Here is a 27883-nt window from a genome sequence, read left to right as displayed (position 1 = left end):
GCCTCTTTCCCCACCTGCTCCCCCTCTTCCTCCTGTTCCCCCTCCTGGTCCTCCTTCTTCTCCTCCTCCCCCTCTTCCTCCTGCTCCTCCTCCTCTTCCTCCCTGCGTCCACCTCTTCCCACCTCCCACACTTGGATCAGTTCCCATGACGTTGTCTTCAATCAGAGATCAATGGCTGACATGCATTAGTGCCTATGTAGATGTTCCCCGTCTGATTTAGAGCCTTCCCCAGCCACCCCCACACCATGTTCCCCATCCCCACCCACCGACCGGTGAGTGTAGCTGGGGGAGAAGTCAGCCGGCAAGCCAGGGAGGGACTTCCATGTACGCTGTCTTACCCCCCACCCCCACCCCCCACTAACACAGACACACTGCAGTGGCAGCAAGTATGTTACTGCTGATCAATACTCGCTGTCAGCACCAGGCGAGGACGGAGGGAATGCTGATCCTAGCGATGGAGGGGAGAGCGTGGGGTGGGTGTGGGTGGTGGTGCTGAGGGGGGTGGGGGGGGGGGGGGCTGGCTGGCTGGTCATGTGATGGGATGCGTGCCCCTTACCCGGCTCCTGTCATACTCCTTCCTGGAGGCGGCGAAGAGCTGGGCGTTGGATATGGCAATCCCACAGAAGGGCAGGTACATCTGAAGCACCTGTGGAGACATCAGGGGTGAGCTGCCTTCTACTTAAAGGTGGCATATTATCACACTCTCAGGTGTGAGTGTACACCTAGATGTGTGCTGGATAGTTCAGTCTACCGGTATACCCAGTGGACTGTAGCAAACATTGCTCATCTATCTGTCATACATCAAGGTGGACACGCCCACTTCATCACACTCACACCTAGTGGTATAATATGTCACCTTTAAAGGTGGTTGGCTGATGTTATACTAAGGCCTTTTATGAATAAAACTCGTAAAGACGTAAAAGGCTTTGAATATTCATAGGTCTGTGAGTGTACGCGGTAGCAAACAAGCCGGGACTCTTGGGGCTCTTGATGGAAATTTTGATCGCACCTAATTTTAAACAAGGGAAAAATAGCCTTCCATTAGAAACATGAATTGCCAGAACAACTTCATCAATTCAGTTGACACTTTCCCGTTCCACGGCATAGTTTGACCACGAGGGCCTTCGGCGGAACAATTGATCCATATGCTATTTCCCGTTTGATTACACCGCTTCTTTTGTCCAATCATACAAAAATAACTCCCGGGCGCTGCCTCATTGAATATTGATAATTATGATGTTGTATTGTTCATGAGCACCGCCAATCTATAACATACAGCGACTCAGGGCCTCTGTGTGCTCCACGGTGCGTCTCTGAAGAGGTGTCATTCAGAGGACTGCGGGGTCAGAGAGGGGCTGGGGTCCACACGGCCCCCGGGCCCCTGCCTCCGAGGGCCAATCTGAGGGGCCTCTGACTCTACGATGAGGAATCAATACAATTTAGTCTGTTTGCTTCCACACTCTACCCCTTCTGCGATGCTATAGCTATCTTTAGCATCGGGCCCATGTGTCAACAATGCAATCCCGACCACGACACTGGCCAATATTTACCATTCCGCCTGTGTGACCCGAAGGTCCAGAAGAAAGGGAAGCGCTCCACAATACATGAATGAGGAGGTGCTCGGCTGCAGCCGCAGATACTGAGGTGGCTCCTTCACATTGCGCCGAGAGATAAGGTATCTGGGACCCGCCGTTACTGCATAGATGGATGAGTGTGTGTATTGATGAACACACACACACACACACACACACACACACACACGTGTGCACACACGCACACACGGTAAATAATGGCATATAGAATTAGTAGTGTGTATCAGGGTCTATACATACTTAGCACACACACAGACATGCACACACACACACACACAAGCACGCCTCACACAGCCACACACACACACACACACGTGCACACACGCACGCACACACTATAAACAATGGCATATAGAATTGGCGTGTATCACGGTCTGTATATATTTAGCACACACAGACATGCACACACACAAACACACACACACACAGACACAGACACACACACACACACACACACACACACACACACACACACACACACAACACACTATAGTACACCATATTTCATTTGGCCCCCATAGACAGATATATATATAGAACCATATTTCATTACTGTATGAATGAACGAATGAATTATTAATGATCACTGTTCAATGAAAAAGTAAAGTAATTGAGAAACTCAAATCAAAACAGAGCAACACGCCCCCGCCTCCGAGTCATATTAAATTCCATAAACCACCTCTTACATAATGCATCACTTGACACAACGCCATCACACAACTAACGAGTCAAAACAGTCACTCCGTCACCCCCAGCACACACACTCTCCGTTACACTCTACTCCGAGTGCACGTGCACTGTCTCTCGTGGAATAAAAAACTAAATAAAAAACGGGAAGCTCTCTCCACACACACACACACACACACACACACACACACACACACACACACACACACACACACACACACACACACACACACACACACACACACACAAAGCCCTTTTCCAGTTCCTCTTCCCTGGAATTCTCTCATAACACTGCGGTTCAGAGTCGCCGCTGACCGTCGATAGCCCCGGTAGGAGCCGCTTCATTAGGCGGACGGACGTTGGGGACTCGGCTATGGATCCGCCGGTGGAACGAGCGGTCGGAGAGACATCGCTGCTCGCTCTAATTACGTCCTGTCAGCCGGGGCCATTATACCGGGGCTGCAGTACAAACAAGCCCGGAGACCTGTGCACTGAGCGGTAAAGAGTGGTTTTAATAACACGACTTACTAGCAGAGGCTAGTGAGAGGCGAGCAGTCCGCTCACGTCTAACCCCCCACGACTCCCCGTGTTACACGTGTAGCGAAACAGTGGATACCTGCTGCTTGCCGACACACTGCAAGTGGTGGGCCTGTTGTGTTGTTGCGTTGTTGTTGTTGTTGTGTTTTTGATCATGCTGTATCTGCCTAACCACACATATTCAAAGTGACTGCATGTGAGGCTGAATATGGTGACAGTCAATCACAGAAACTATATTTTGTATAGGCCTATTATATGATTATTATTATATAGCCTATTAAAGGATATTGCGTGGAAGTGTCCTGTGTGACACAGATCCTGTGTGGAGATGATAAGCCAGAGACAGTGTGTGTCATTTAAAATGTTCAGTTAAGGCTGCTTTAGGTATGATTCAAGAGTTGTAAAGAGAGAAAGCAGAAAAGAGTGGAAGAGAGTAAGATTTTGAAAGTAAGCAACCAAAAAAACGCTCACTATGTTTCTCTGTCATTTCGAAGCGTTGCATTCAGCACCAGTGATTGACAGGCCAGATGGATTCCCCGAACCAATCAGGGAAGAGATGCCCTGATTAGTCTAAACGAACCGGGAGCGGTCTACAATTAGAATTGGCTCACAGAGAGAACAGAGCCAACTCTAAACAGATACGGAGTCCAGTCTTAGAGCATTTCACTTAATTAATGGTAACTGATGAGTGTCTTTTGCAATCCTAACAAATACACTTAGTTACTAGTTAGTTACTATGATTATTATGTTATTCCACAAATTGCATACTGAAATTAGTCGGGAACCTTTCTGTTCATTTTTGATTTCCAAGGGAAATCAAAAACAGCCAATCATAGCAAGGAAACGGGAGATGCAGCACTGAGCGACGAAAGACATCTTTCTTCTCAACAATAGCTTAGATAGCTTTAGTGCTGTCGTTTGTTGTTGAAAATATATACCGTCTAGTTCGTTTAATACCATCTCAATAGCGGAATCAACAAACTGTTCTGATCAGTGGCAGCCATCTTTGTTGTAACTGAAAATCCTTTGCACCTCATCGTATTTTTCCCGCCTCATAACGGAATGGTTGTGGTCGGTCTACGTCGGACCGGGCAGAAATATTTTCATGGGGTGGGGGAGCCAGACCTCATCTGCAGAGCAAATGAAACATGAGGTCGCGAGATTCGTCTGGTTCCCAGGCTCATCCTCGTAGTTCATTAAAACAAAACTGAATCACTGAAATCCAATTTAATCGCAATAAAGAAACTACAGCTAAGGAGAAGAGGAGGCCATTTCACGACGGGCTAATACAGCAGCTCCCCCCCACCCCCCCCATAAGGATCACTGGGGGCCCGAATATGACCACTAATTACTCAGATCTCCGCGCTCGGCTCCGGGGCCAACAGAGCATCAACTGAAAATCGCTTTGACATAAATGTCACCAATGGGAAGAACTAGGATCTGTTGTTTTGGCTCAGATGAGGCGGGAAAAACCTAGCTGTCTGATTGGCCCGACCATGGGCTGGGGGGGGGGGGGTGGTCTTTACATAACTTGACTCAGGCACAGCTGTGCTGTGTTGCTCTCCCATGACATGGCAACACGGTTCATACTCCAACACCCTGAAGCAAGGCAGGATGAGACAGACTCGCTCATTCCAATTGGTTTAATTTAGCTGTCACTCACAGGGGGGCGGGGCGTGGACAGCATCTTGTTTTTGGAAGAATAAAAACAAGATGAGGACTACAGATGTAGACGTTTATACACAACAAGGAATGGAAATATATGGTGCAAAACGACACAGCCACTACCTGGGACAAGCCAAACCACGGCAGTGAAGTTAAGAGTGAAATAAAATAGATATCTCAGCTCAGAGTCAGTTGGCCAATACAGAACAAGATACATCATGAAGAGAAGCATTCATAATTATACGATTAAAAACCTATCTGCACGCATTTCTGTATTGTGTTTGCTCCAATGCTTTTCTGCCTGACATAGAACCACTCTCATTATGCAATAAGCATTACATAGTTCTCATGTGTGTATTGTATTTTTAAGGATTGGTTCTTATTGCCAACATCAGGTGTTTAACAACCACCACAACATGGGGTCTTTGACATCATATCCATGGAAAGCTGCGCAAAAAAAGCCAATAAAGCCAATAATACGAACCCTAAACAACACAAAAACACGGAGGTTATGACGACGAGGGAGCATATGAGGGTCACCAGATCCGAGTTAAATAAATTAAATTGCCTTCGATGGAAGATAATGAGACGATGCAATTACACACAGTAGTACGACCATGTGATCTCCCCCAAGGAGTTCCGCCCGGCAGGGTATACTGAAGCCCCGCCGCACAACGCAATTAAGGCGGTGTGGCATTTAAAAACAATAAAGTGTTTCCCCATCCCACGAGATTTAAGTATATGAAACCCCCCCGTACGTTTTCATACCGCTGAATCGTTATCTCCCACTAATGCCTTCTTATTGCGGTGTTACTTTACGCTGTGAGAGACGAAACGCTGCGTGGCTTTATAGTGTTTGTGTTTATTGTTGTCGTTTCAGAGCCGCGTCTGAGGGGCCCTGCTTGCTCGCTGCGCTCTGCTCATGTTGTGTGCTCCGTGACGTGTTCTGCCGCAGCCGGCGCTGCATTAGCATGATGCTGATGCAATGTGAAGCCTTCTGAAAAATGTGCAATGGAGAAAAAAAGAAGGATCTTCCCCATCTATGTCAAACAGAAGGTAACCCTTGTGAACACGTGTCACATGTCATGTGTTCAGGGTAACAGACTCTGACGGGAAACATTGAAAATAAAGAATATATATGAATATGTATTTGCCAAATAATGGATTCAAGGAAGCCATTTTCTTTTTTCTTATTATTCAAATTGTAGGCCCTATCTTCAATCTATTTGGATTTGATTTATGTACACTGGTTTCTAAGTTATGAACATACAATTGAATTCAGACAATATATTGTAAACCAAGGCTGTAAACCAGGTCGATTCAAGTCCTCAGTATTGGTACAGCCCTTAATCACTGTCCCAGTCTCAAAGAGCTTCACAGACAGGTTATGTCACCCCCATAACCCTGGCCCCCACCAGAGACAGAAGCAAAAACTCCCCCATAACCAAGGGAACCTTGAGAAGGAACGCAGAGTGGGGATCCCTCCTTCCAGGAAGGTGAGGACTGAGGACTAGCGGTCAATGGAACGCCAAAGCAACGCCACTCTGGTAAACAACGCACCAGACTGTGAAACATCACATAAACACATCCACAGGCGTTTCACACCAATCCCTGGCTCTTACGGATGCAGGTGCCGGGGGAGGGGCTCTACCAAATTATAAGTAAGGCTAGATCTCCTTAAATTAACCACTCCATTATAATGCTCCACTCTCATTGGATGTCTGCTTTCTATGCCTTAAACCAGATTGGACTGAGTCTTAATGGTACGCGCTCTACCCAGTGAGCCACCGGGGCGACCCCAATAGTATGCATTATAGTTCAGGAGATTTGACAGTCCAGGGGTTTACCCTCTCGTCTTCCTCGGTGAAGAGCGCCCCGCCCGGGCTCTTGTTGATGGCCTGGGCCACGCCGATTACCTCGCCGTCGCTGTTGTGGATGGGCATGCACAGCAGCGACTGCGTCTTGTAGCCCGTCATCTTGTCGATCTCATCGCTGAATCGCCGGTCCTGCCGTCGGTGGGAGAGGATGCACACAGCGCGGACACATACACACACACACACACGTCATGGCCCACCCAGGTGCTGTGGCCTACACATGTTATTTAGCCTACTCATGGCATGGAAACTATACATGGCTTGTTGTAGCCTACACAATCCATGGAGTCAACACATCATGAAGCCTAGACATGTTATGGAGGCTACTCATCTTATGGAGCCTACACATGTTATGTAGCCTCTTGATTAGATAACACTTTATTAATGGATAACACTTCATGGCATCTAGTCAACACATGTTATGTAGCCTAGACATGTCATGGAGCCTACATGTACATGTACATGTACATGCGTGTCAATGCAGCATAAATGTTCTCGGCCAAAAGTCTTCAAAATGCAGCAAGGTAAAGGTGTTTTAACGTTAAAGAAATCACACAATATTCAAATGTATCACAGCTGTGGTCAAAAGTGACAGCTAGTGGCTTCAATCTGCCTTCTTTAGGTCCTACTTAATCAACAACAACAACAACTGCACTGCAACAGTTACACAACACAACGCAACACATAAACAGGCATTAAAGTGTCCAAATTATCTATTGATGTCGTGTCAGTTAAACAGTCAGCAACAGTAGAAGCAATTGAGATGGGAGTTCATAGTGACACCTGCAATTTAGGGCGATCATAAACATATAAAAGAGTATGCTCGTTCCAACCATATTCTCCAGATGTATTTTCTGTTCTGGTGTAGTGTAGTGCACTTTGTATTTCGATTTTTTTGTAATTTGATAGTTTGCACTAGCTACAGGTGGCCCAAATGCGATGGATGCACAGTTGCATCTCTACCCGACAATTCAACAGTTTAAACAGAGAGAGAGAGAGAGAGAGAGAGAGAGAGAGAGAGAGAGAGAGAGAGAGAGAGAGAGAGAGAGAGAGAGAGAGAGAGAGAGAGAGAGAGAGAGAGAGAGAGAGAGAGAGATTACATACATACATACATACATACATACATACATACATACATACATACATACATACATACATACCTGATACGCGTCAGGGATATTTACTGTCTCTCCGTGCTCAGCCACATATCCAATGATGCCTTTCCCCCAGGGAACCTGCACTTCGTCGGAATTCCTCAAAGAAGGTAAGATTGTAATCCCGGCGTGCACGTCAAAGAATTTGGACACGAGCGTCTTCTTGTTGGCCGAGCCCTCCACCAGGAACAAGGAGCAGCGATCCGCGTCCACCATGATGCACACGAACACCAGGATCTTGTAGCTCAGACTGGTTATATCCAAATCGTTCGAGATGTCCTTCACCAGCTCCAGGAAGAACTCCCGCTCGTTGTGCTCCTTGAGGTAGTACTTAAAGTCCACCGCGGTGGAGGGGTACTGGGGGATGTTGACGCGGGACTCCAGCAGGGCGCTGAGGATGTGCGCAGTGGTCGGGGGCAGGGAGCTTGCTTTCCGGAGCAGCGCTCGTCTCCTCATGCTCGTCAGCGGCTCCTGAGCCCGGGTATTGACGTGCTCGTCGTAAGTTCTGTTGGCGTTCATGGCCTTGGACCGGGCGAATGTCGTGCGGAGCTCCTTCTGCGACGCCCGCCTCTGGGCACCGTCGCCCCGGCTCGCCCAGCTCTCTTTACGCGCGTACGGTTTCTCCGGTTCCGCGGCGACCTGAGCGGAGGACGCGGTCGGTTTGCTCGCCTGGTGAGTCTTGAGCCATTTCTCCACCATGCTTTGCTTCCCCTTTCGGTTCAAATAGTCCTCGAACAACTCCGGGTGCGTGTCCAGAAAAGTTTCCACGTCCGAGAAGACCATGTTGGACATTGCCATGTCTGTACTTCAGCTGGATGTCACGTCAGTAGCATCTAATCCATGAAGTTACAGTTAGATAATTATCATGTACCATCTCTCATCGGGGATCAAAGTAGAGAATCCGTTGACACCACAACTTCCTCAGAGGCATTCCTCCGGCGGAGGACCCGCGGATACGATCCCAGCCTCCGTGATGGGGAGCGGTGCTGCTGGAGACTCTCCGAAGCGACCGCATATTCCCTCTGACATCTCCTCACTTTGGGCCTTGAATCATTAAAACACAAGGAAACATATCCAGCAGATCCACCGTCTAGAACCAGATACGATCCCCTGTAGCCTGGACGTTCACTGTTTCCTCCACCCAGCCACTCTGTACTGGAGCATCTCCGCCGCGCAGATCTTCTGTGCGCAAATGACGGTGGTGGCGCACGGCGCGCTGGAGGCAGTGTTGCCAGATTGAGCCAGATTTCCCGCCCAATCTGGCAACACTGGCTGGAGAATGCTGACGTGCACGTCATCACACAGAAGGAGCATCTTCTCAGAGAATCGACCGGTGGGAGACAATAACTAAACACAGGAAAATAGAATCGATGCCTTTGGCTTCTTTCTTCTATTAGTCCTATCAGCCTTTTGGTGTGTGAATATATCCTACTTATTTTGAACGACGCGTCAAAGTATATGCAGAATCAGCGGTTGTCACTGTACAAAAAAAGATTAGATCGAGCAGACAACAGCATTTCTGTTCTTGATTTCTGTTACTTGCTATAGTGCTATATACGTATTTAATTTATACAGTTGAATGGCAGATTGCATAGATATATCACCATACACCGGCCTTCATATACTTTTGCATAGCTGACAATCATGCGTTGGCAATTGTTAAATATTTACAATGGGTGTTTTAATTATATTGTCTTCGTTTGACAAACATGTTTTTCGTTTCCTAACTAATTTACATTTCATTGGCTGCCATATCACATTTGCACCTGATGCCGAGTATTTGCAGTGGATCCTTCAGAACGCTAGATGGAGCTATACTCCAACTTTTACTAGACTTGAATATAGACCTCAAATGCTTTATTTCAGTCAAACGTTTCCCTGCATCACATTGACCTGTCAACTGACGATTGAAAACTTCTTCATTTATTGATTAATGACTTCTTCTTGGCCATGAAAGAAAATCACTTAGCAAAATGTATTTTATTTGAATTGTAAACTTAAGTTAGTGTAAGACACTGCACAGAAACCATGTTCTCGGCCAAAAGTCTTCAAAATGCAACAAGGTAAAGGTGTTTTAACGTTAACAAATCACACAATATTCAAATGTATCACAGCTGTGGTCAAAAATGACAGCTAGTGGTTTCAATCTGCCTTCTTTAGGTCCTTAGTCAGCAACAACAACTGCACTACAACAGTTACACAACACAACACATAAACAGGCATTAAAGTGTCCAAATGATCTATTGATGTTGTGTCAGTTAAACAGTCAGCAACAGTAGAAGCAGTTGAGATGGGAGTTCATAGTGACACCTGCAATGTAGGGCGATCATAAACATATAAAAAAAAGAGTATGCTCGTTCCAACCATATTCTCCAGATGTTTTCAATCGTCAACTGATGATTGATAACATCTTAATTTAATGGTAGGCTTGACCATGAAAGAAAATCACTTAGTGAAATGTATTTTATTTGAATTGTAAACTTAAGTTAGTGTAAGACCGTGCACAGAAACCCATAAAGGCACTTTAAGGAGATATAAAAACAAACAACAATCAATGACAACAGAGAAAAAATATGTTGCATTGCAGTATAAAAATATAGCTTGCAGTATAAAAATACAGCTTTTTGGCCACTCGGAACAGTAATGAATAAACAGTGTAAATATATATATAGAAAAAATACCTGACAGAAGGGATTTGGTCGCATTCACTAAAGATATTGAGTAACAGATACAGCTGTGCAAAAGTACGCAAAAGGCCGGAAATACGACGTAGGAAATCTAAAAGAAGAACCCGGCGAATAAAAATAGGAATATCGGTAGAATCTTAAAATGGCCACCCACCACCTGTAGAACTAGTAACACCCCATGCAGTAACAACATGACAAGGAACAATGTAGGTCATGGTCTACGACGCCATTACGAAGTGGCAGACTTCAGGTAGGCGATGACGTCGGCTCTCTCGCTCTTCTTCCTGATGCCAGAGAAGATCATCTTGGTTCCTGGGATGTACTTCTTGGGGTTCTCCAGGTACACCGCCAACGTGTCCTCCTCCCAGGTGATTCCTGGGGGATATTTGTTTTTTAGAGAATGAAGCCGACATCATAAACAACACTGACATGGTTTCCTCTAGATCAGGGGTGTCAAACTCAAACTGTACAGCGGGCCTAAATTGAAGTCTTGGACCAAGTCACGGGTCCAAGAGTTGTTGACGGGGATGCGGGATTGCGATCTGCCGGAGTTGACGCACCACTAGAATGCGGAGTTACGGGCTGACGGAGTTGTTGACCGGGGGGGTGTGGGGGAGTGGTACGGAGTTTCGGACTGACAGAGTTGTTCACGGGGGGGGGGGGGGGGGGGTGGGGGATTGCATTACATTAATTGGGGACATTACATTATAACAGGGTCCGTGGGCGGAATTGTTGACGGGGGTGGGGGGGAGAGACGCTGAAATGCGATATGCCGGCGGGCCAGTTCTGATAGATATTATTCGATATTATCTGGCGGGCCGGATTAAATTACACTGCAGGCCGGATCAGGCCCACAGGCTGTACATTTGACACCCCTGCTCTAGATCAACCGCTACTATGAGGTGGTAGGAGTTCAGGAGGTAGAGCGGGTTGACTTGTAGTAAGTAAGTAAAATGAATTTATAAAGCACATTTACACACAGCATAAACTGACCAAAGTGCTATACAGTGGGTTACTAAAAAGACAAATAATACAAAAACCTGTGGACCAATAGTCATAATTATATATAACATAAATGAAAGGAAAGGGCACAAAACACAGAAATACAGAGAATGATCAGCAGTACGGGGTTAGGGAACAAGGAAGGTGGGGTTTTTAGCCTGGATTTGAAGGCAGAAATGGAGGGGGCGGATCTAATATCTAGGGGGTAACCGGAAGGTTGCTAGTTCGATCCCCGGCGCCTCCTATCTGAGTGTCCCTGAGCAAGACACCAACCTAACCCTAACTGTTCCCGACGTGGGGAATGCGTGTACAAATGGTTCCAAGTTCCTTTGAACTAAACTGTCAGCTAAATGCCCTAAATATGAATTTCCAAACATAAATCTGATCCTACTAGTTTACCTTTGCTCTTGTTGGCATCCGTGTACGAGTAGCCCTCTGCCTGCCCGGTCTTCCGCCCAAACAGACCCCAGAGGTTCGGCCCAACCTTATGCTTCCCACCATTCTCTACAGTGTGGCATTGGGCACACTTCTGGACAAATGACTTCTTTCCCTTGGCAATGTCTGCAGGCATTGTTCCTGTAACAAATAAAACATTTTTAAAACATTACATACCTACCTAGGCTACATGAAAAAAAGACAAAAAGCCTCCCCTAACAGAGTGATGTCCATACATTCCAATGTTGCACCAGCCTCGCCTCTGGGTTTCATACCTGGTGTAGTGACCTCGTTCGACCACTTCTGTGCTTGCGCAACGTTTTTTTTCCCCACAGGTATCTTTAAGGTGAAACGTCTTCTTAATGAGGCCTAACGAATGACAATATTGTATTGTAACACAAATGCCTATTCCAAGTCTATTGGATTAAGTTGTGATCGGCCATTTTCTACACAAAACACACCAAAAAAAAACATTCTATAAAAGCACCATATCTGTACAAGATGAAGTTCGAATAACTGGTAAGAACATCTAAGAAAAATTAATACATAAGGTAGATCATATAAATACATATTAAGTAGATGTGTCTATGTGTAGGCTATGCTGTTGTTAGTCAAGTGTTTATTAACATTTTCCAATGACTAAACGGGTGTGTGGAGTTAATTAAAAAGTCCGGCCACGTTTCATGAGTAGTTACGCAAACGGAACACTTATATAACACTTATTAAAGTAGTAAATACTGAAAACAACAAAGACAGAAAGAACGCATTAATGTACCTTGAGAGCAATGACTTCTTACCGTATGTGTGGGATTAGTTCTGATCGGCAGACTTCAGGTTTAAACACACAGCTCTGGTCCGCACCCCAACCGGTCGGTGTAATACCGCACTTCCTGGTCCCCGAGACGTCATCCCCGGTGTTACTACTTTTTTATTATTATTATTATTATGCATAAACAAAGTACAAAACTCTCGTAGGGGAAGAAAACATACTTCCATCATGTACAATACAAATCATCATTCTGGATTTAAATAAAAAAAATAAAAAACAGGGGGTAGGCCTATATATTAAAAATCACAAGTCCAAAGCAAAAGGAGCAGCATTCAGTGGGCTATTCATCAGAACAACAATTGCCTGGATACATCTTCACACATTTTTCTTGAAATTGTACTAGACTACTTTTTTCAGTGAGGAGAAAAACTATTTAAAATCATTCATAAACCATGCAAAGGAAGGCCTATGCACATTTCCACTTACTACAATGGATGTGATATTTACCCATTAGAATAATCATATTGAACAAATCAGAAAAAGATGACTCTATAGATTCCATATAAAAGAGGATGTGATAACTCAAAGGTCGGGATATCGTCAATCTTTAGTGAGAGCCAATTGTGTAAACAAGACCAGAAGACTTTGGAGACGGCATTAAAAGAACATGTTCCAAGGTTTCAACAGCCGCCTCACAAAATACACATGGATCTACTTCAAATGTAAACATTTTCCTAAGGAAGTCAGCGACTGGATAGATTTTATAGATTAATTTCAAATGAATCTCTTTGACTTTAGGAGAAATGGGCCATTTGATAAATTTGATATATGATCAATACATTTGTTATAACATTTTATATCATATAAGTTACATTGATTAATTACTCAATTTGGTAAGGATGGCAAAGGTCTTGTTCTAGAATAAAACAAAGTGTTTTGAATTAGCTGCAAGCGGTATCGAGCCTCAACCAACAGAGTGATATTCCTACATTCATAAATGCATCTTTACACCAGCCTCCCCTAATGATCGGGATATCGTCAATCTTTAGTGAGAGCCAATTGTGTAAACCAGCTGCAAGTGGTATCGCTTTACAAATCTTATTATATTCCCCAAGAGAACAGTTTAGATTATATTTGTAAAAAAAATTGTAATTTAACAGGAATCTTAGGCTACTTCAAGATCACACTGTAAAATAAATTCAAGCCCTCCTATTTTCTTAAATATAGATCTAAGTACATGAAACCACATTGAATCAGGTTGTGACAAATATGTGTTCAGCCATTTAACCTTAAAGGTCCAAAACATTGATTCACAATCCAATTCTTTAATACCACCCTTATCATATTCTTTAACCGTTCCCTGCTGGTCCAGCCCAATCACGTGGTGCACTTCCTGGTCTCCGTGACGTCATCCCCGGCGTAATATCTACTGGTCCAGCCCGGTCACGTGGTTTGTTTCATAACTTTGGACTGTAATAATATTTGTTTAGTATTTAATAATGACTTATTATTGCAATTGGAGTTGATTGGTGTGTGTGTGTGTGTGTGTGTGTGTGTGTGTGTGTGTGTGTGTGTGTGTGTGTGTAGGTGGTGGTGAAGGGGAGGGGGTTAGTTAAGTGTAAAAACCGGACACTGATAATGCTAAACCGTCTGTGCTGCCACATAGGCCTATGTGTCATTCTTTGTGTCATGTCTATCACAATATCATATATTTACTCTATTGCCGAGCTATGGAAATGACAAGCTCATATTGGTGGCGACTGCATCTTGGTATGTTTAGTTCGAATATTAGTTATTTTATCATGTTCGTATTATTGTATTATTATTATTACATCTGATAAAATATCATCTAAAATTTTGATAGTGTTCCAAAACCTTTTTTTTTTTTCTAAAATAAAAAAAGACAACAACAAAAAAAAAAGACATATGGAACCACTAGAGGGCAGTCCTTTCCTATGTGGTATGTTTGGTAACTATGGTCATTTTACTGAATTTCTTAAACAGACACAAAGAGACAAAGCTAATTAATCAATCCATTTCTTGTTATCCAAGCTATCCAACCGTAATTGTTATATTTTTTCCCATGCAATTCAGCAGTACAACGACCGAAAAGCTCCTCCCCTCCGTATGGAAAACGCTAGAATAGCGGCCACTCTTTGAATCCATCCCCGGGTTTTCCAGACCACCGGGGTCCGATCTCCCTTTGATCCAGCCCGGTGGTTCCTTCCCGCCCAGACCCGTTCTTGCTGCAGGGAGGAGCGTTCTGAGCGCAGAACGGTGAGCATCATAGGCTGCATTTAAGGAAACGGGCCACCACAGCACTTTTTGACTTTCCATAATGTTCTAGAATCGGCCACTATAGGCCCTTTATACATTTCAAGGAGGATGTTTGCTGTGGGCTCCACGAACGACGTTTTGCTCTGAAACCGCCGACGGGGGAATCTCTGGTCTAGTTGAGAGAGAGAGAGAGAGAGAGAGAGAGCGAGAGAGAGAGAGATAGAGAGAGAGAGCGAGAGAGAGATAGAGAGAGAGAGCGAGAGAGAGAGGGGGAACCTTCAATTATTTCCTGCGCCAAGAATCCCAAAGACATGGTCCTTCCATCCAATCTGTGGTAAGGCACATCTCGATCACACACACACCTGCCATTCTCACCCACACGCGTAAACAAAAGGTCACACACACGCACGGTGGCGTGCGTAACGCATTGACGCAGAACGACCGCTCCAAACCATCTCCCGGGCTGCTCCAGCCGAGCATCTCATCCCCATTGTATTTGCATCCTCAGTGAATCACCGAGGACCAGTCAGACATGACCACCTTGCTACGGATAGCCCGGCCTGCTGCTGCTACTGCTGGATGAGGATATAGTCAGGATGAGGAAGCGCCGCGGTGTGTTTTCAGTGACCCCGAACACGTTCATTTATGGTGTAATTCATAACGCAGAGTTATGAAACCTATGAAGCAGGCCGGGCTGGAGGGACACGGTGAGGCTGGGGGCTGCCAGCCAAACGGTGACTTTGATAGAAGACACATCGCGTGTAATGCGTCACTGACACTCACATATTTTTTTCACATCATGTTTGGTCACGTTTGTTAATTGGTAATTAACGTGCTGTTATTCATAATTAGCTGCTCTCGCGCTCCCTCCAGCTGTCTACGTAATTAGCACAGAGTCACTTTCCCTTAAAACGATCCTGAGGATGAAAAGTAGAGCCGAATGTGAATACATGCTAAACACATTTTTAATTGTGTTCTTGTGTTATTGAAGTGAAGGTCAGTGATTGACTTTGTGATTGACAGGGTTTTAAATAGACTTGGTCCCTATAAATTAACCAGCAGGAGAGAGGACTGGGAAGTGGAATGGTTTTGCGGTAACTCAGTGGCCCCCTTTCTTGAGGAGGCTGGCTTTGATCTGCAGCGGGTTTGATGCTCTTACCGAGGCCTCTGAGATCCTCCTGCTGAACATGGCCCCGTTTACTTAACACGGGATATTTGCAATTCTTAATTGTTTACTTGGTGAGATTACTTGGTAGATAACTAACTTTTAGCTTCCTTATTTAGTTGAATGATGCTAGTTTTAAACACATCGAACCATTGGTTTATTGGTCTCCCAGTCGACTGTTTCCCCTTAACCAAGCCACTGGTACTATCTAGCTAATATAGTATGCTGGTAGGGTCATTAGCAGTTATCAGTTCAATATCAGCCCAGCTTTTTTCATTGAACTCTGCTGAAACACCATATTGGGAATTTAAGATCAATCTAGCGGATTGCTCAATAACATTCATTTCCTCATGATCCACCTTTCCTCATGATGACATGATCATAGTGAACTTGATGTTACTATTTCCTCTTTTTGGAGCAGGATAATCTGTACAATCTTTATAAGACCTGTAAATAAAGCAAAACACAAACCAATAGGCCTACTTTAGGTTTGGCCTTAAATGACATAGGCTACATAACACACTTACATTAGCCTGTTAAGTTTTCAATTTGCTTTTAAATGTCTCAAACATTGCAGTGCGACCTCGGATGGGGTCCCATATTATTCTGTCACAGGCCCATACATCTCACATGTTGCACATCTGCGTTCTGTCAAAGCTGCACACGCGCATACAAACAACTTCCATCGACGTGGTGGTCTATCTTAAGCCTATATTAATGTATGCATCATTACCCGCCGGAGAATTAGACCCAAACATGTAACCTGACCCGGGAGGTGGCCTCTGTTGCTCCACTTCAATTATGCAACAACCAGGGTCCGGCGGGGAGATCTGTTGTTGTGGGGCCGCCCGGTCGATGCTGTGTACAGCCGTCTGCTGAAGCCCTGTTCCTCGCCTGTGTTGACTGCCCCGGTCCTCAGGAGTTGTGCAGGAGTCATTTACAACGTCCACACTCTGTACTGTATCCTCTTGAATCCAAATTCACCCCAGATCATGACTGATCGTCCGAATCATCCGTATCCTCCAGCCAGGCCTGCATGTGTGGTTTGGGCTGTGTTGCATTCCAAGATTAAGGGATCGGTTTCTGTGAGGGACGTTCACAAAAACGACTATTTCCCAACCATGCAACATTGCGTTTCAGTGCTAATGTTACAGCGACATCCGCAACATGTTGGTTTAACATCCCCAGCCCTGTGGTCGTGAAATCAGTGGATGTGTCACAATCTAGGTACAACAGTGTACCTAGAAAGTTGAAACTTTCATTTGTTATGTTTTGCTTGTTGTTTTGTTATGCTTACATACATTTGGATCACGATATAACATTTGTGTCAAGTATTTGTATCGAATATACTGGCAGCAGGCATTAGAGTAAAAGGTTTAAGGATTTATGGATTTCTTTTAAATGCTTGATTATCAATTACCTGGAATTGACTTTGCCTAATACTACACGACACTATGAACTACTGCTGTGTAAAACTACTACTCTGTTATGTGCCTTTCATGAGCCTGTGGTTCACACTGATCGGTGTATCCAGTGTGTGTTAAGTCATCATTACATCATCCATTCTAAAATGTTGATGCAACCTGGACCCCTCCTGGCTTCAGAGTGTACTGTACACAACAACACTGATCCCAGCGCAGATCCAATTACACTCCTGGTTATCAACACAACAGAAAGGAAATGTATTCCACCCAGCATATTACCTATTACAAGATGGCATTCACCAACCGTGTAACGCCAATATTTTGATCATTTAATCAGCAAAGTACCCACAACAACAATAACCCTGTGTCGTTTTTTGTTATTTCAATGTATTTGTTTTGCTAACTGAATTGCTTTCGGTTTCTTCTGAACCTCGGCGTCCTGCGGGTGATAATTAACAGCATCCCGTCTGAGTAGATTTGATGATTACTCTTTCATTGCGGCCCTATGAATCTCTGACAGCGCAGGGTCACCAGAAGTAACGTCCCCGTGCCGTCCGGCGATACAGTCCATCGCATCGTCGGTTCATCAGACCCGACTCCCCGGGAGGAACCTCTCCCCACCATTATGTTTTTATTAAGTGAACTATGAATTCAACCCATCGTTTTAGTGAAGGCTCTTGGTTTGGTGCCCTTTAGTGTAAACTAGCGACGCTATAGCTTGTGGAGCTAGGCCTTTTGTTAAAGTGGCGCCATATTGTCAGCTGTCAGTTTGTCTCACAGACGCGAGGCATTGAAAGAATGTCCAGAGAGCGGTTCCGCCGCGGCTCGGACACAAGTGTTATTGTGGCCTCCAGAAACAGGCAGCTTTGTACTGCGGCGTGACTTATGCTAGCAAGCATTGTGTGCTAGCCATGTGTGTCCACTCAGAATAGAACACCGGTCAACCCCAGAACTATATAAACTAGAGTGGTTTACAGGAAATATCGTTTTGGCCAAAAGACAATACATTTACATTTAGAGCAGACACTCTTATCCAAAGCGACTCACAATAAGTACATTTGTCATAAGAAAGAGAAACAATATATTGCTGTTGGTACAGTAAGGATGTCCATAGAACCAAGTGCCAAGCACTAAGAATTATTAGGTTAACCCATTCCCTGTTTACAACAAAGCTAGCTGTCCTCCCCAGAACCTCATCAACTAATTTTGTTTACAGGAAATAACAAAAAATACTGAACTAATCTTTGTTTCTTGCTGTAAAGTTACTGTAAAGTTATGTATAGTGCCGTTTAACGGCAATATACTAAAGGCTATAAGGGTCTATACTGCTAGCTGCTTTCACTACCGTCTACTACAGACCGGAGCAGCAGGCCAGTTCCTCACTACTGAGGGTACGAGAGCCCCAGGGCGGGGGCGGAGCTAAGGCACAGGCCGGTCTTTGTCAAGGTTTAGAGAAGCGGGAACCTCAACAAGCTAACTGACTGTTGTGGTGGCGGACATCTGGTGGGAACGCACACAGCTCCTGACGATTCTGCTCAGAACACAGCATCTTTTAGGGCTCGTTCTGGCCCCCTCTTAAGAAGTCTGGGTTAATCTGACCTCGTCCACCACAGTAGTTTGGAGCTGAACAAAGGTGGGAAGCCCCTTGGCAACTTGAGGGTGAAATCAGGGAGGAATGTAGCACAACCGCCGCCCCCCCCCCCCCCCCCCCCCCCCCCCCCCACACACACACACACACACACACACACACACACACACACACACATATTTCAGCCTGAAGAGAGCAGATGTTTGGTTTAAAGACGGTTGGACCTTTTCTACAATTCCACTTGGTGAAAGCAGACGCTGTTACCGTTTTCAATTCGCAGAAATCACCACAGGATTTGTGTTCTGTTGTGTCCCTGTATGATGACTTTGACTTTAACATCACAAACGCTTGAAGAAAGTCATTGTTTGTCGCCGTTATGTAACGGGGAGTGTAACGGGGAGTGTAATGAGGACCAACTGTAAGAATGACAGTTGATCCTGTAAGGAGCATTGTAGTGTTTCCATACACTACAACACACACACACATACACGCACATACAAACACACACAAACACACACAAACACACACACACACACACACACATACAAACACATGCATACACACGCACACACTGTTTGTTTTCTACACCTAGCCGCATGCAAGGGCTTTGTAATTTCTTTACCAACATCCTGGGGCAACGTAATCACACTGGCAGGATTAAGAAGATTAACCTGGCTGACTAACCTAGTCCGGCATGAAGATTCTCCTAACATGCTAACTGGTACAGCAGCTCTCAACTCTAGAGGTGTGTGTTGCTCTGCAAACCTGGATGGATGGATGTATGTATGTTAATGCCATGGATTCAGCCTTTTTAGTGGATATGTTTTTATTGGTTATTACAGGTACAGGAAACATGATAATGAATAATAGGGAACCATTTCCTATATTCCTAGTGTAAACAAAACAGGTCTGACCATGTGACATGGTCAGACCAGTTTTGTTTACACTAGGAATAAAGGAAATGGTTTAGAAATTGTTTCAAATAGTTAATTATTGTTTGATTACACTTGGAGATCACACTGATATTGTGTAGTAAAGATATTGTATTCACATACGTATAGAATAGAGATGTTTCTATTTAGCAGTGGTAGTTGGTTTCTTAACGTCTACAGCCCTCTGTCATGGTAATGTTGAGATGAATCATTTAATCATAAGAAATATATGCAAACATCAATCAAAAACGACACATGCAGACGATAAATTATCCTTTTTGTTGAAGGTTATTACTACCTGTTTCATTTTGTATCACACCTTTAAGTGTGTGTGGGTGGGTGTGTGTGCTGCCGGTGTGCATGTGTGTGTGCCTGTGCATGTGTGTGCACCTGAGTGTGTATGTGTGCGTGCCTGTGTATGTGTGTGCATGTATTCTGGTTCTGGCTAGATTGACATCCATTAAATGACATCCCCCTTTTCTGTTTACATTTCCACTTTTAAGGAGAATGTCAGCTATGTCTGCGTTTCAGTGGTGAGAAATGAGAATCCCTTGTTAACCAACCGAGTGGTAAGGAATCCTCGCTTGGGCCTCTGCTTCCTTATAAGGTCACGGGGGGCGCCTCTATTTAATAGGCTAAGTGGAAGGTTTTACTGTAATAGACTTAGCAACTAGCCTTAGCTCAGATCCCAGTTGACTCGAGCAACGGGTAGCTAGCTTACTGATTAGCAAGCTAAGGTTAGCCAACCAGAATTGTACATTTGTTTGTGTGTGTGTGTGTGTGTGTGTGTGTGTGTGTGTTTGGAGAAGGTGTTGTGTGTATCCATAAAGATCAGCAGTTTGAACTGTCATCAGACCCACATTGCTGGATCATGCCTGAACAATGTTTTGTATCTGTAACATTTATGTCCTTATGTACATTTATTATGAATTGCGGACATAAATAAAGTTATAATAAAGTTAAAATGTGTGTGTGTGTGTGTGTGTGTGTGTGTGTGTGTGTGTGTGTGTGTGTGTGTGTGCATGTCTGTGTGTGTGCTAAATATAAACAGACGTGATACACACCAATTCTATATACCAGTATTTATAGTGTGTGCTTGCGTGTGTGCACACATGTGTGTGTGTCTGTGTGTGTGTGTGTGTGTGTGTGTGGTATTGGGAGCGAGGGTGCCGGTTGAAGCACATTTACAGCTGATCCTCTGGCTTTGATCTCTCTCCACCCTCTCCCTGGTTGTGTGCTTGGTTTGTTACCGGGTAGTCTAACTGTTCCATGAATAATCCATGACCTGAAAACAGGGCTGTCTTTATTTCTTTTACAGATTCATATTTAATATACTGATATAATGTCATATGCAGCATGCGATATATTGAGAATGTTGCCTGCATGCGTTTCTGTGTGTCTTCTGTTTCACTTATGATTTACTTCTCATGATTTACTCTCTCATGATAGCAAAAGTTGCATTGGAGCGTGCATATGGAGAGTTTCCCCAGAGAGGGGCATAGCAGGGGGTGTTCTATCACATGTCACCGAATCACAGATGCATCCTGTCATAGCACGAGGGCAGGGCTGAATCAGCCTTTCTGAAAAACGCAGACGTCTGTGAATAGCCACGCAGGCACTCTACTGTGATGTGCACGCTACCTGTCTGTCTCTTTGACGTGCGCTGCAAAAGCAAGCCTTCCGGTCTCTCCTGTAGCTGTGTCTGTGTTCCCACTCCCACGCACGTCACAGATACAGATTTTTAGGTACACACTGGAATTTTTCATAGGTAGAAACAGCGGTTGACGGCCGTTGAATTGTTGGTTGAAAGGGACGGTTTATTCAAACAGTCGGATTCTTTCATTTCTGTTAAGTTACTTGAATGTTTATTCCCTTTCATTATTGTTAGTTACAAATTACCTAAAATAAACAACCAAGTAACTGAAACCCTGGCAGCTGTCTGCAATACACGGTTACGTGACCTGTACCACGCAAGAAGAACAACACTTGTAAACTAGGCTGGTTCCTCACTGCCCCCCTGCTCCTGACAGGGCGTCTGTTATGTATGCAATGGATAGTCAACCTCATGCATTGTTATTCCCATGCCTAGGGGCCGCTCTACGGGCTCCTGTTAAGAGTAACTTTTAACTTTGTCCTGGTGCTTGTAAATCAAATTAATTCTTGTGTTGCTCTGTTACTAACAAGTTATCCTCATATTATATAACGAACATAATAGCATTGACGAGGCAGCATTAGCCTTGTTTATTAATTAGTTACACAGGAACCCCAGCCGCAGGCTAACACAGAACTAACACTGTGTACTGACAAAGGGGCCAACAGTCAACAACATCATGGACGAGGTTAAGGAGACGTTACATTTCAATCTCATAATCCGCTGATACCTCTCTGCCCGCCGGTCTTCACCGCTCATCATTCTCCCTTATCCAACTGTCCGCAGGCACTTACTTAATTAGACGAGGCATGGGCCTAAACACACGGTGGGGAGAACAGCGGGCTCTCAGGGAGACGCGGTGGTGTGTAGTCAACGTAGGGCCCAGGTCAGACAATAGCGATTGTCTGCACTCCACAGCACGCATAATGGAAGGCTTCTCTGTAACGCAGACGGTAAAGGGAGGAGAGGAGGATTAAAAGCCTTGCTTCCCAAAATAGACCCCAGAAGATGGGGTTTGAAGGGCTTGGGAAGAAGGTCCAGACGTTCACCTTTGCAGGGAAGAAACATCGATATATCGGCCGTTTGAGGTTTAATCGCGTGGCTTAGCGCCTTTCTAACTGATTTTTAATTACAGCCAATGGTGGGGTGAAGAGATGGAAGAGGAGGAGGAGGCGGAGGAGGAGGAGGAGAAGGAGGGGGGTGGAGGAGGAGGAGAGAACGGCGGTGTTGTTTCGGGAGTGAAACTTTCCACTCAGTGTGGCCTCCTAAGTTGTTGTCTTTGTGTTCTCCTCAGATGAGCGGGCTGTGAGCGCGAGGAGGACGTGTGCTGCCGTACTTTCCCAGAGGATGCTGCTCTGCTGAGGGAGGACCGCCCCGGGACCCCCCCTCCCCGCCGCCCCCAGGGACCCTCCGTCAGGGATCCAGCATGTCGTACCACCACCAACACTACCAGCGCCGCGCCATGAGCTCGGAGGAGAGGTGCGCCACGCCGGTCAACAAGATCTCCACGCCGACGCACAAGAGCGCCTCCTCCTCCTCCTCCTCGCAGCGCGACAGCCGACAGGTGAGACCACTCCGCCCCCCCCACCCCCTGGTGTCTCCAGGTCAGGCCCCACCCAGTTCTCCACGTGAGGCCCCACCCCCTCTCCCCATGTCCCGCCCCCTCTCACCTGGTGAGGGTCCGCCCACCTCTCTACAGATGAGGCTCCACCCCCTCTCCCCAGGTCAGGCCCCGCCCCCTCTCACCTGGTGAGGCTCTGCCCAGCCACCTCTCTCCAGTGGGCTTCTGGGCCATCAGAGTGCTGTGATTTTATGCTGTGTACATATATATATATATACTGTATATATATATATATATATATATATATATATATATATATACACACACATACACACATACATACATACATATAAAAGTGCACTGCCATGTTGTGGCGACTCTGCTTTCACCAACTCATTTTACTTATTTTTTATTTGCCAAACAAGCTGAACTTCACAACATCCTCCACCATAACATGCAGTCGGCCCTTGAAATATCATCCCCCTCCACACCGAACCATGTGTGAAGCCGGTCTGCACCTCTGCAGCGTCGTAGTAAACGTGAACGCACGTTTCCCCGTGCCTCTCCCCTGCTGCTCGAGCCTCTGTGGCGATCGATCGGCGCGCGCACACACACGCAGTCCGCCTTACAAAGTCCTCCGCTCGCGTTGTTCCTGCTCAGCCTCATCTGGGCTGCTGCTGTGTCACCACCACCATCGCCGCCGCCACGCAAGAAACAGGACACTGGAGCCTCTGACATCACTGCTTTTCCACTGGCACTGGCTGATGATGAATAATTCACGAGGACCAGACGGGCTCCGGGTGGAGGCCGGGCGGAGCATGCGCCGTGCTCTGGTATGCCGAGGTGGGGGAAGCCTGCTTCTCCATCCGTACCGTGGCAGGGTGGTGCTGGGAAGAGTGGGGGGAAGTGTATGGTGGACTCTCTCCACCCCATTACCTCGTCGTGTGCTAGGTTTGTTACCGGGTGGTCTAACTGTTCATGAGCATTTCATTTGGTGTTTATAGGTCATCCTTAATAATCCATGACCTGAATACTTTTCTTTTACAGAGTCATGTTTAATATACTGATGTGATTTGCGGCATGCAATATATTGAGAATTGTCGTCTGAATGTGTTTCTGTGTGGGTCTTCTGTTTGTCCGTTTTTCGGTGATGATTCACTCCTCATGTTAATTCAGCTGTACTCCTGATTCATGCTGGCTATTGTGGTCCGATGTTATGACTACAATTCTGACATCTCAACAAAAGGACAGCATTTTAAAAAAGTCCCACATTACGGAAAAATTCAACGCAATTCAAGCATCTCTCCAGCACGGGCAACTCCTCCGTTCTCTCAACAAACCCCTAAACATTCAACGTTAATCTCCCTTGTTTCCCTGGCGCACAGACGTTTACAGTGCGTTGCGTGGAGCCTTCCTGCGACACTTTCCCCCTAACATGTACTGCATCACCACGCCACGCCGCATGCTGCCCTCCTTCTCTCGACGCAGGAGATCCAGCGATGGCGGGGTAATGGGCGTGGCCACTCCCAGGGGGGGGGGGTTCCCAGGGAAGCGCATAAGTCAAAGACGAGGACGAAGAGGCAGAGCTCGTGATGGAGCCTGGCTGGGCGCCAGCGACAGGGGAAAACACCAGCACCTTGGTGGTGTTTTTTCGGGTCAGCGGTGTTCTGAGCTTTAGTCCCCTGTTCTGGTCGTAGATCAATACCTGTCTCCCCCCTCCTCCCCCGTACTGCTGACCACCTCTGGTTACACCGGAGCCCCTCATGAGTCATGAGAAGAAGAAGCCACAGCAGAAACACAACACAGAGAGACAGACGGACGGCTTGACAGAGAGACACGCAGACAGCCAGACCGGATATTAACATGCTGAGTGACGCAGTGTCCCTCTTTACTCCAAGTGCAATGAAGGCAATGTCAGTCAGATCAGTTGTTTTGGTTGAAACATTGTGAGTGATGGTCAGGAACATTGCCTCTTTGTGTCTCAGTAACACGGGAACATCCCTCCAGGTGGCGGTTGGTTCGATTTACGACAGCAAAGAAATCAATGAAGCGATTCGTTTCGCTCTCTCCGGGAACAGATCCGCAGACGGATTCTGTTTTCATGCTAATGCGCAGATCGCCCATGGCGATGGGAGCGTATCCACGACGACGTGGTATGATGAAGTAGTGTCTCTTAACGACGGAGTCGAAACCGTCGTCCTCGTGAATGAAAGTCAGACTCGTCGAGCTCTCGCTTATCCCCGTACGACTTCTGAAACGGCCGCTCTCCAGAGCGCTGGTTCTCTGATCGCCGTGCGCTGGCCACGAGTTCTGACAGACTTTTAGAGCTTCAGTGCCTTCATCTCTCTGCATGTGGCTCAGGAGTAGAGCGGGTCGCCTGGTAACCGGAAGGTTGCTAGTCTGATCCCCGACTCCTCCTAGTTGAATGTTGAGGTGTCCCTGAGCGAGAGACCTCACCTTAACTGGTCAGAAAAGCGCTGTATAAAGGCAGTCCATTTACTAGGCCACTTTGGCCCCATCTAGGATCTAGCATGTCCACTCTTAGGCTTGATTGATTTCTCAAGACATCCACGTCCAGATAGTATTTAAGACCACTCAGGAATGGGGGAATGTTCTGCTGTTATATGATGACGTCATCGGCTCAGTCACAAGACGTACCGCGTCAGTACATCATTAAACAACAAGGAGCTAGGACACACTCACAGGACAGTCTTTATCTAATAGCAGGGAAGGGTGGATTGATAATAGGTTGTCACAGATTGTGTGTGTTGTTCGTAGGTTCTGGTCGGTCATGTGTTGTTTGTTAGTTAACCATAGTCTTAATGGTGTGTAGGAGTGAGCTCTGCAGGAAGCTGTGGAAGCTGTTGTATGTAAGGGAGCTGATGTATCAAGTTATATATAGTTTTATTATCCCTCCAGGCCAGATCTGGAAGAGCCTGGTTTGTAAGCAGGGTACAAGATGTCAGCTTTTGGTTCCGTCCCCCAAAGGCTCAGCCATATTGAGAGGACTCACTACTCATAAAGAGCAGTAGTACTGTCAAATCCCTATCAAGGGGCTAATGAAAACAGTTTTGCAATGTCTTGCGTGCGAAATGCTGGGGTCGTTCCATCACAACAATGGACACCAATAATAACAAATAATTACCAATTTAATTCCTAAACAAAAAACAAAAAAACATGACTACCAACATCTTAACTAACAATGCTCCTGTGCTTCCATTGCGATGTGACGTGGCGAAGTAAAGCCATGTTTGTTTGGTGTTGAGTCATCCTGTTGGAGGGTGTTGACCATAGCCCTGGAGGGCCAGGCTTAGGTCTACATTAAGTGCAGGTACGGTTTTGCTTCGTTAATGGTATGGTACATGCTCTACTCTGCAATGCTTTTGTTATGAAACCTCCCATGGCCGTTTGGTAAGTGGTTTTAAGCCGTCGAGAATGCCTCCCGTGTGCAGTAATTTTAATCGTAGATGCACATATTGCCTAGGCAATGCAAAGTACCTTTCAACACAATGTGATGGACTCTTACTTGTGTAATTGGACCTGAAATTGCCTCTTTTCCCCACACCCCTAATGCAATCCAAAGAAATTGTTTCTCATGGAATTATGTTCTAGAAATAATGCAATCGCTTCCATGTGTCTCAGATGAGGCCTCGGCTACCATAGCCCCTAAAGCATGGGAGCGGCTACAAGTCTCCGGGCATCTCCCTGTGTGTGTCTTGATGCCTCTCTGTGTGTCTCGCTGAAGTGTGCGCAGAAACATTCACTGTATTTTAATACAGGACCCGATCCAGACTGGTGCAGGTGCTTCTGAGAAAACCCAAAGCTAACAGCGACCATCTGCTGACCTATCAATAGACAGAGAACTCTCCCCCCCCCCCCCCCTCCTCTCCATTCCATGACCTCACAGCTCCTGGCCTTTGTATTTAAATACACACACAGTCCTCTCAGTCAGGCTGGCAGGTTGCACTTGTTGGCTAATTGCCTTCTCTGTAAATTAGCCCTGTGTGCATTGCAGGTAACTGTTACCTTATCTATTATGGCGTCACCATGGCACCCCTCCCTACCCCCTTCCTGTTTCCTAGAGTGAGTGAGATAGTGCAGCGAAATCCCACCATGACTCCCGCGGTGCTATGGGCCTCGTTCACCTGGCGGCCATCGTTGTTCTGATCGCTGGCTAGGTAGTGGAACTGAATGCGCGATTCCATACAGGATATTCAAGAGTTGGATTTGAGACCATTTTTTTGTAGCATCCTCTGAATGTGAAGACTATACAAAGCCTTCATTACAAACTCATGGTTTATTTCTTCAGTTTTTGCGAAGCTGTCCCGGTTTTTGGTTTGCTTTATTTTATTTGTTCGCAGAACAATTCAAAGATGGAAAACGACCGTGCAAACATTCAAGAAAATAAATATAAACGACGAGTAATGCTCACAACAAAAGCAAAAATTGAATCCTAATAACAGTAGATAATCTCATCAAACAGAACCCAATACATAATGAAGATCAGTTGGTGTGGTCAGCTGGTCCATAGGCCTCTAGGTGTAGTGCAGCAGAGGTTATGGTACGGAGCAACCAGCTCTTAGACCGGGCCCTGCTGCATCCATATTTATGCAGCCTAAGGCCTAAGGCATCCCCAAGGACGGTTTGTCCTTTCTTGGGCTTATGGAGACCTCCCCTGTAACAGATTGATGCGTGGGTGCATTGAGTATAAGCCAGTCCTAGCCCCCGCAGCAACGCAACCTGCCTGTTAAACGCCGTTCTCCGTGCTGGCATCCAAACCCTGACCTCTGAACTCTGGACGCCACCACGGACATGGAAGCGAGACCGGGGATCGCCCCGCCACTGACCTTTGAAAATAGGCGATCGTGGGTTCGACCTTGTTT

At 45.8% G+C, this 27883-nt stretch overlaps 3 protein-coding genes across 7 annotated transcripts in view; 1 reads left to right on the top strand and 2 right to left on the bottom strand.

The window, feature by feature from the left end:
* The window catches only part of pde11a (phosphodiesterase 11a), a gene marked incomplete at both ends in the record, with an annotated part of 33142 nt that extends 24835 nt beyond the window's left edge, over nt 1-8307 (bottom strand). Inside the window, 3 exons of the mRNA XM_084478941.1 lie at nt 557-646; nt 6329-6487; nt 7516-8307. Coding sequence (XP_084335067.1) covers nt 557-646; nt 6329-6487; nt 7516-8307 — 1041 coding nt within the window. The remainder of the gene's footprint in view (nt 1-556; nt 647-6328; nt 6488-7515) is intronic.
* Nucleotides 8308-9535: 1228 nt separating this feature from the next.
* On the bottom strand, nt 9536-12544 carry LOC311358121 (cytochrome c-b-like). Of its 3 annotated transcripts, none has more exons than XM_084478123.1 (4): nt 12431-12544; nt 11909-12002; nt 11598-11774; nt 9536-10571 (listed from the first exon to the last, which is right to left on the bottom strand). In XM_084478123.1, the coding sequence occupies exons 3-4, from the start codon at nt 11767-11769 to the stop codon at nt 10426-10428; spliced, it is 318 nt and encodes a 105-aa protein (XP_084334249.1). In that variant the 5' UTR covers nt 11770-11774; nt 11909-12002; nt 12431-12544; the 3' UTR covers nt 9536-10425. The 3 variants fall into 3 exon arrangements, with proteins under 3 accessions (XP_084334249.1, XP_084334250.1, XP_084334251.1); XM_084478124.1 differs by having other exon boundaries at nt 11909-11972; nt 12431-12486; XM_084478125.1 differs by lacking the exon at nt 11909-12002 and having other exon boundaries at nt 12431-12492.
* Nucleotides 12545-14689: 2145 nt separating this feature from the next.
* osbpl6 (oxysterol binding protein-like 6) overlaps nt 14690-27883 on the top strand; it is a 37793-nt gene continuing 24599 nt past the window's right edge. For all 3 annotated transcript variants that reach the window (XM_084478969.1, XM_084478970.1, XM_084478968.1), the window contains exons 1-2: nt 14690-15013; nt 22734-23003. In XM_084478969.1, coding sequence (XP_084335095.1) covers nt 22866-23003 — 138 coding nt within the window. In that variant the 5' untranslated portion in view covers nt 14690-15013; nt 22734-22865. The remainder of the gene's footprint in view (nt 15014-22733; nt 23004-27883) is intronic.

The sequence above is a fragment of the Micromesistius poutassou genome (genome assembly GCF_964030765.1).
Source record: "Micromesistius poutassou genome assembly, chromosome: 14".
Classification (NCBI taxonomy): domain Eukaryota; kingdom Metazoa; phylum Chordata; class Actinopteri; order Gadiformes; family Gadidae; genus Micromesistius; species Micromesistius poutassou.
The sequence above is the reverse complement of the archived record's forward strand: the minus strand, read 5'-3'. Positions and strand labels throughout refer to the sequence as shown.

Excerpts from the sequence above, each read along its gene's own strand:
- LOC311358121 (XM_084478123.1), bottom strand. The coding sequence starts at position 11,769 with ATGCCTGCAGACATTGCCAAGGGAAAGAAGTCATTTGTCCAGAAGTGT. Across the intron at positions 10,572-11,597 it reads GGATGCCAACAAGAGCAAAG|GAATCACCTGGGAGGAGGAC; the intron begins GTAAACTAGTAG and ends AATATCCCCCAG.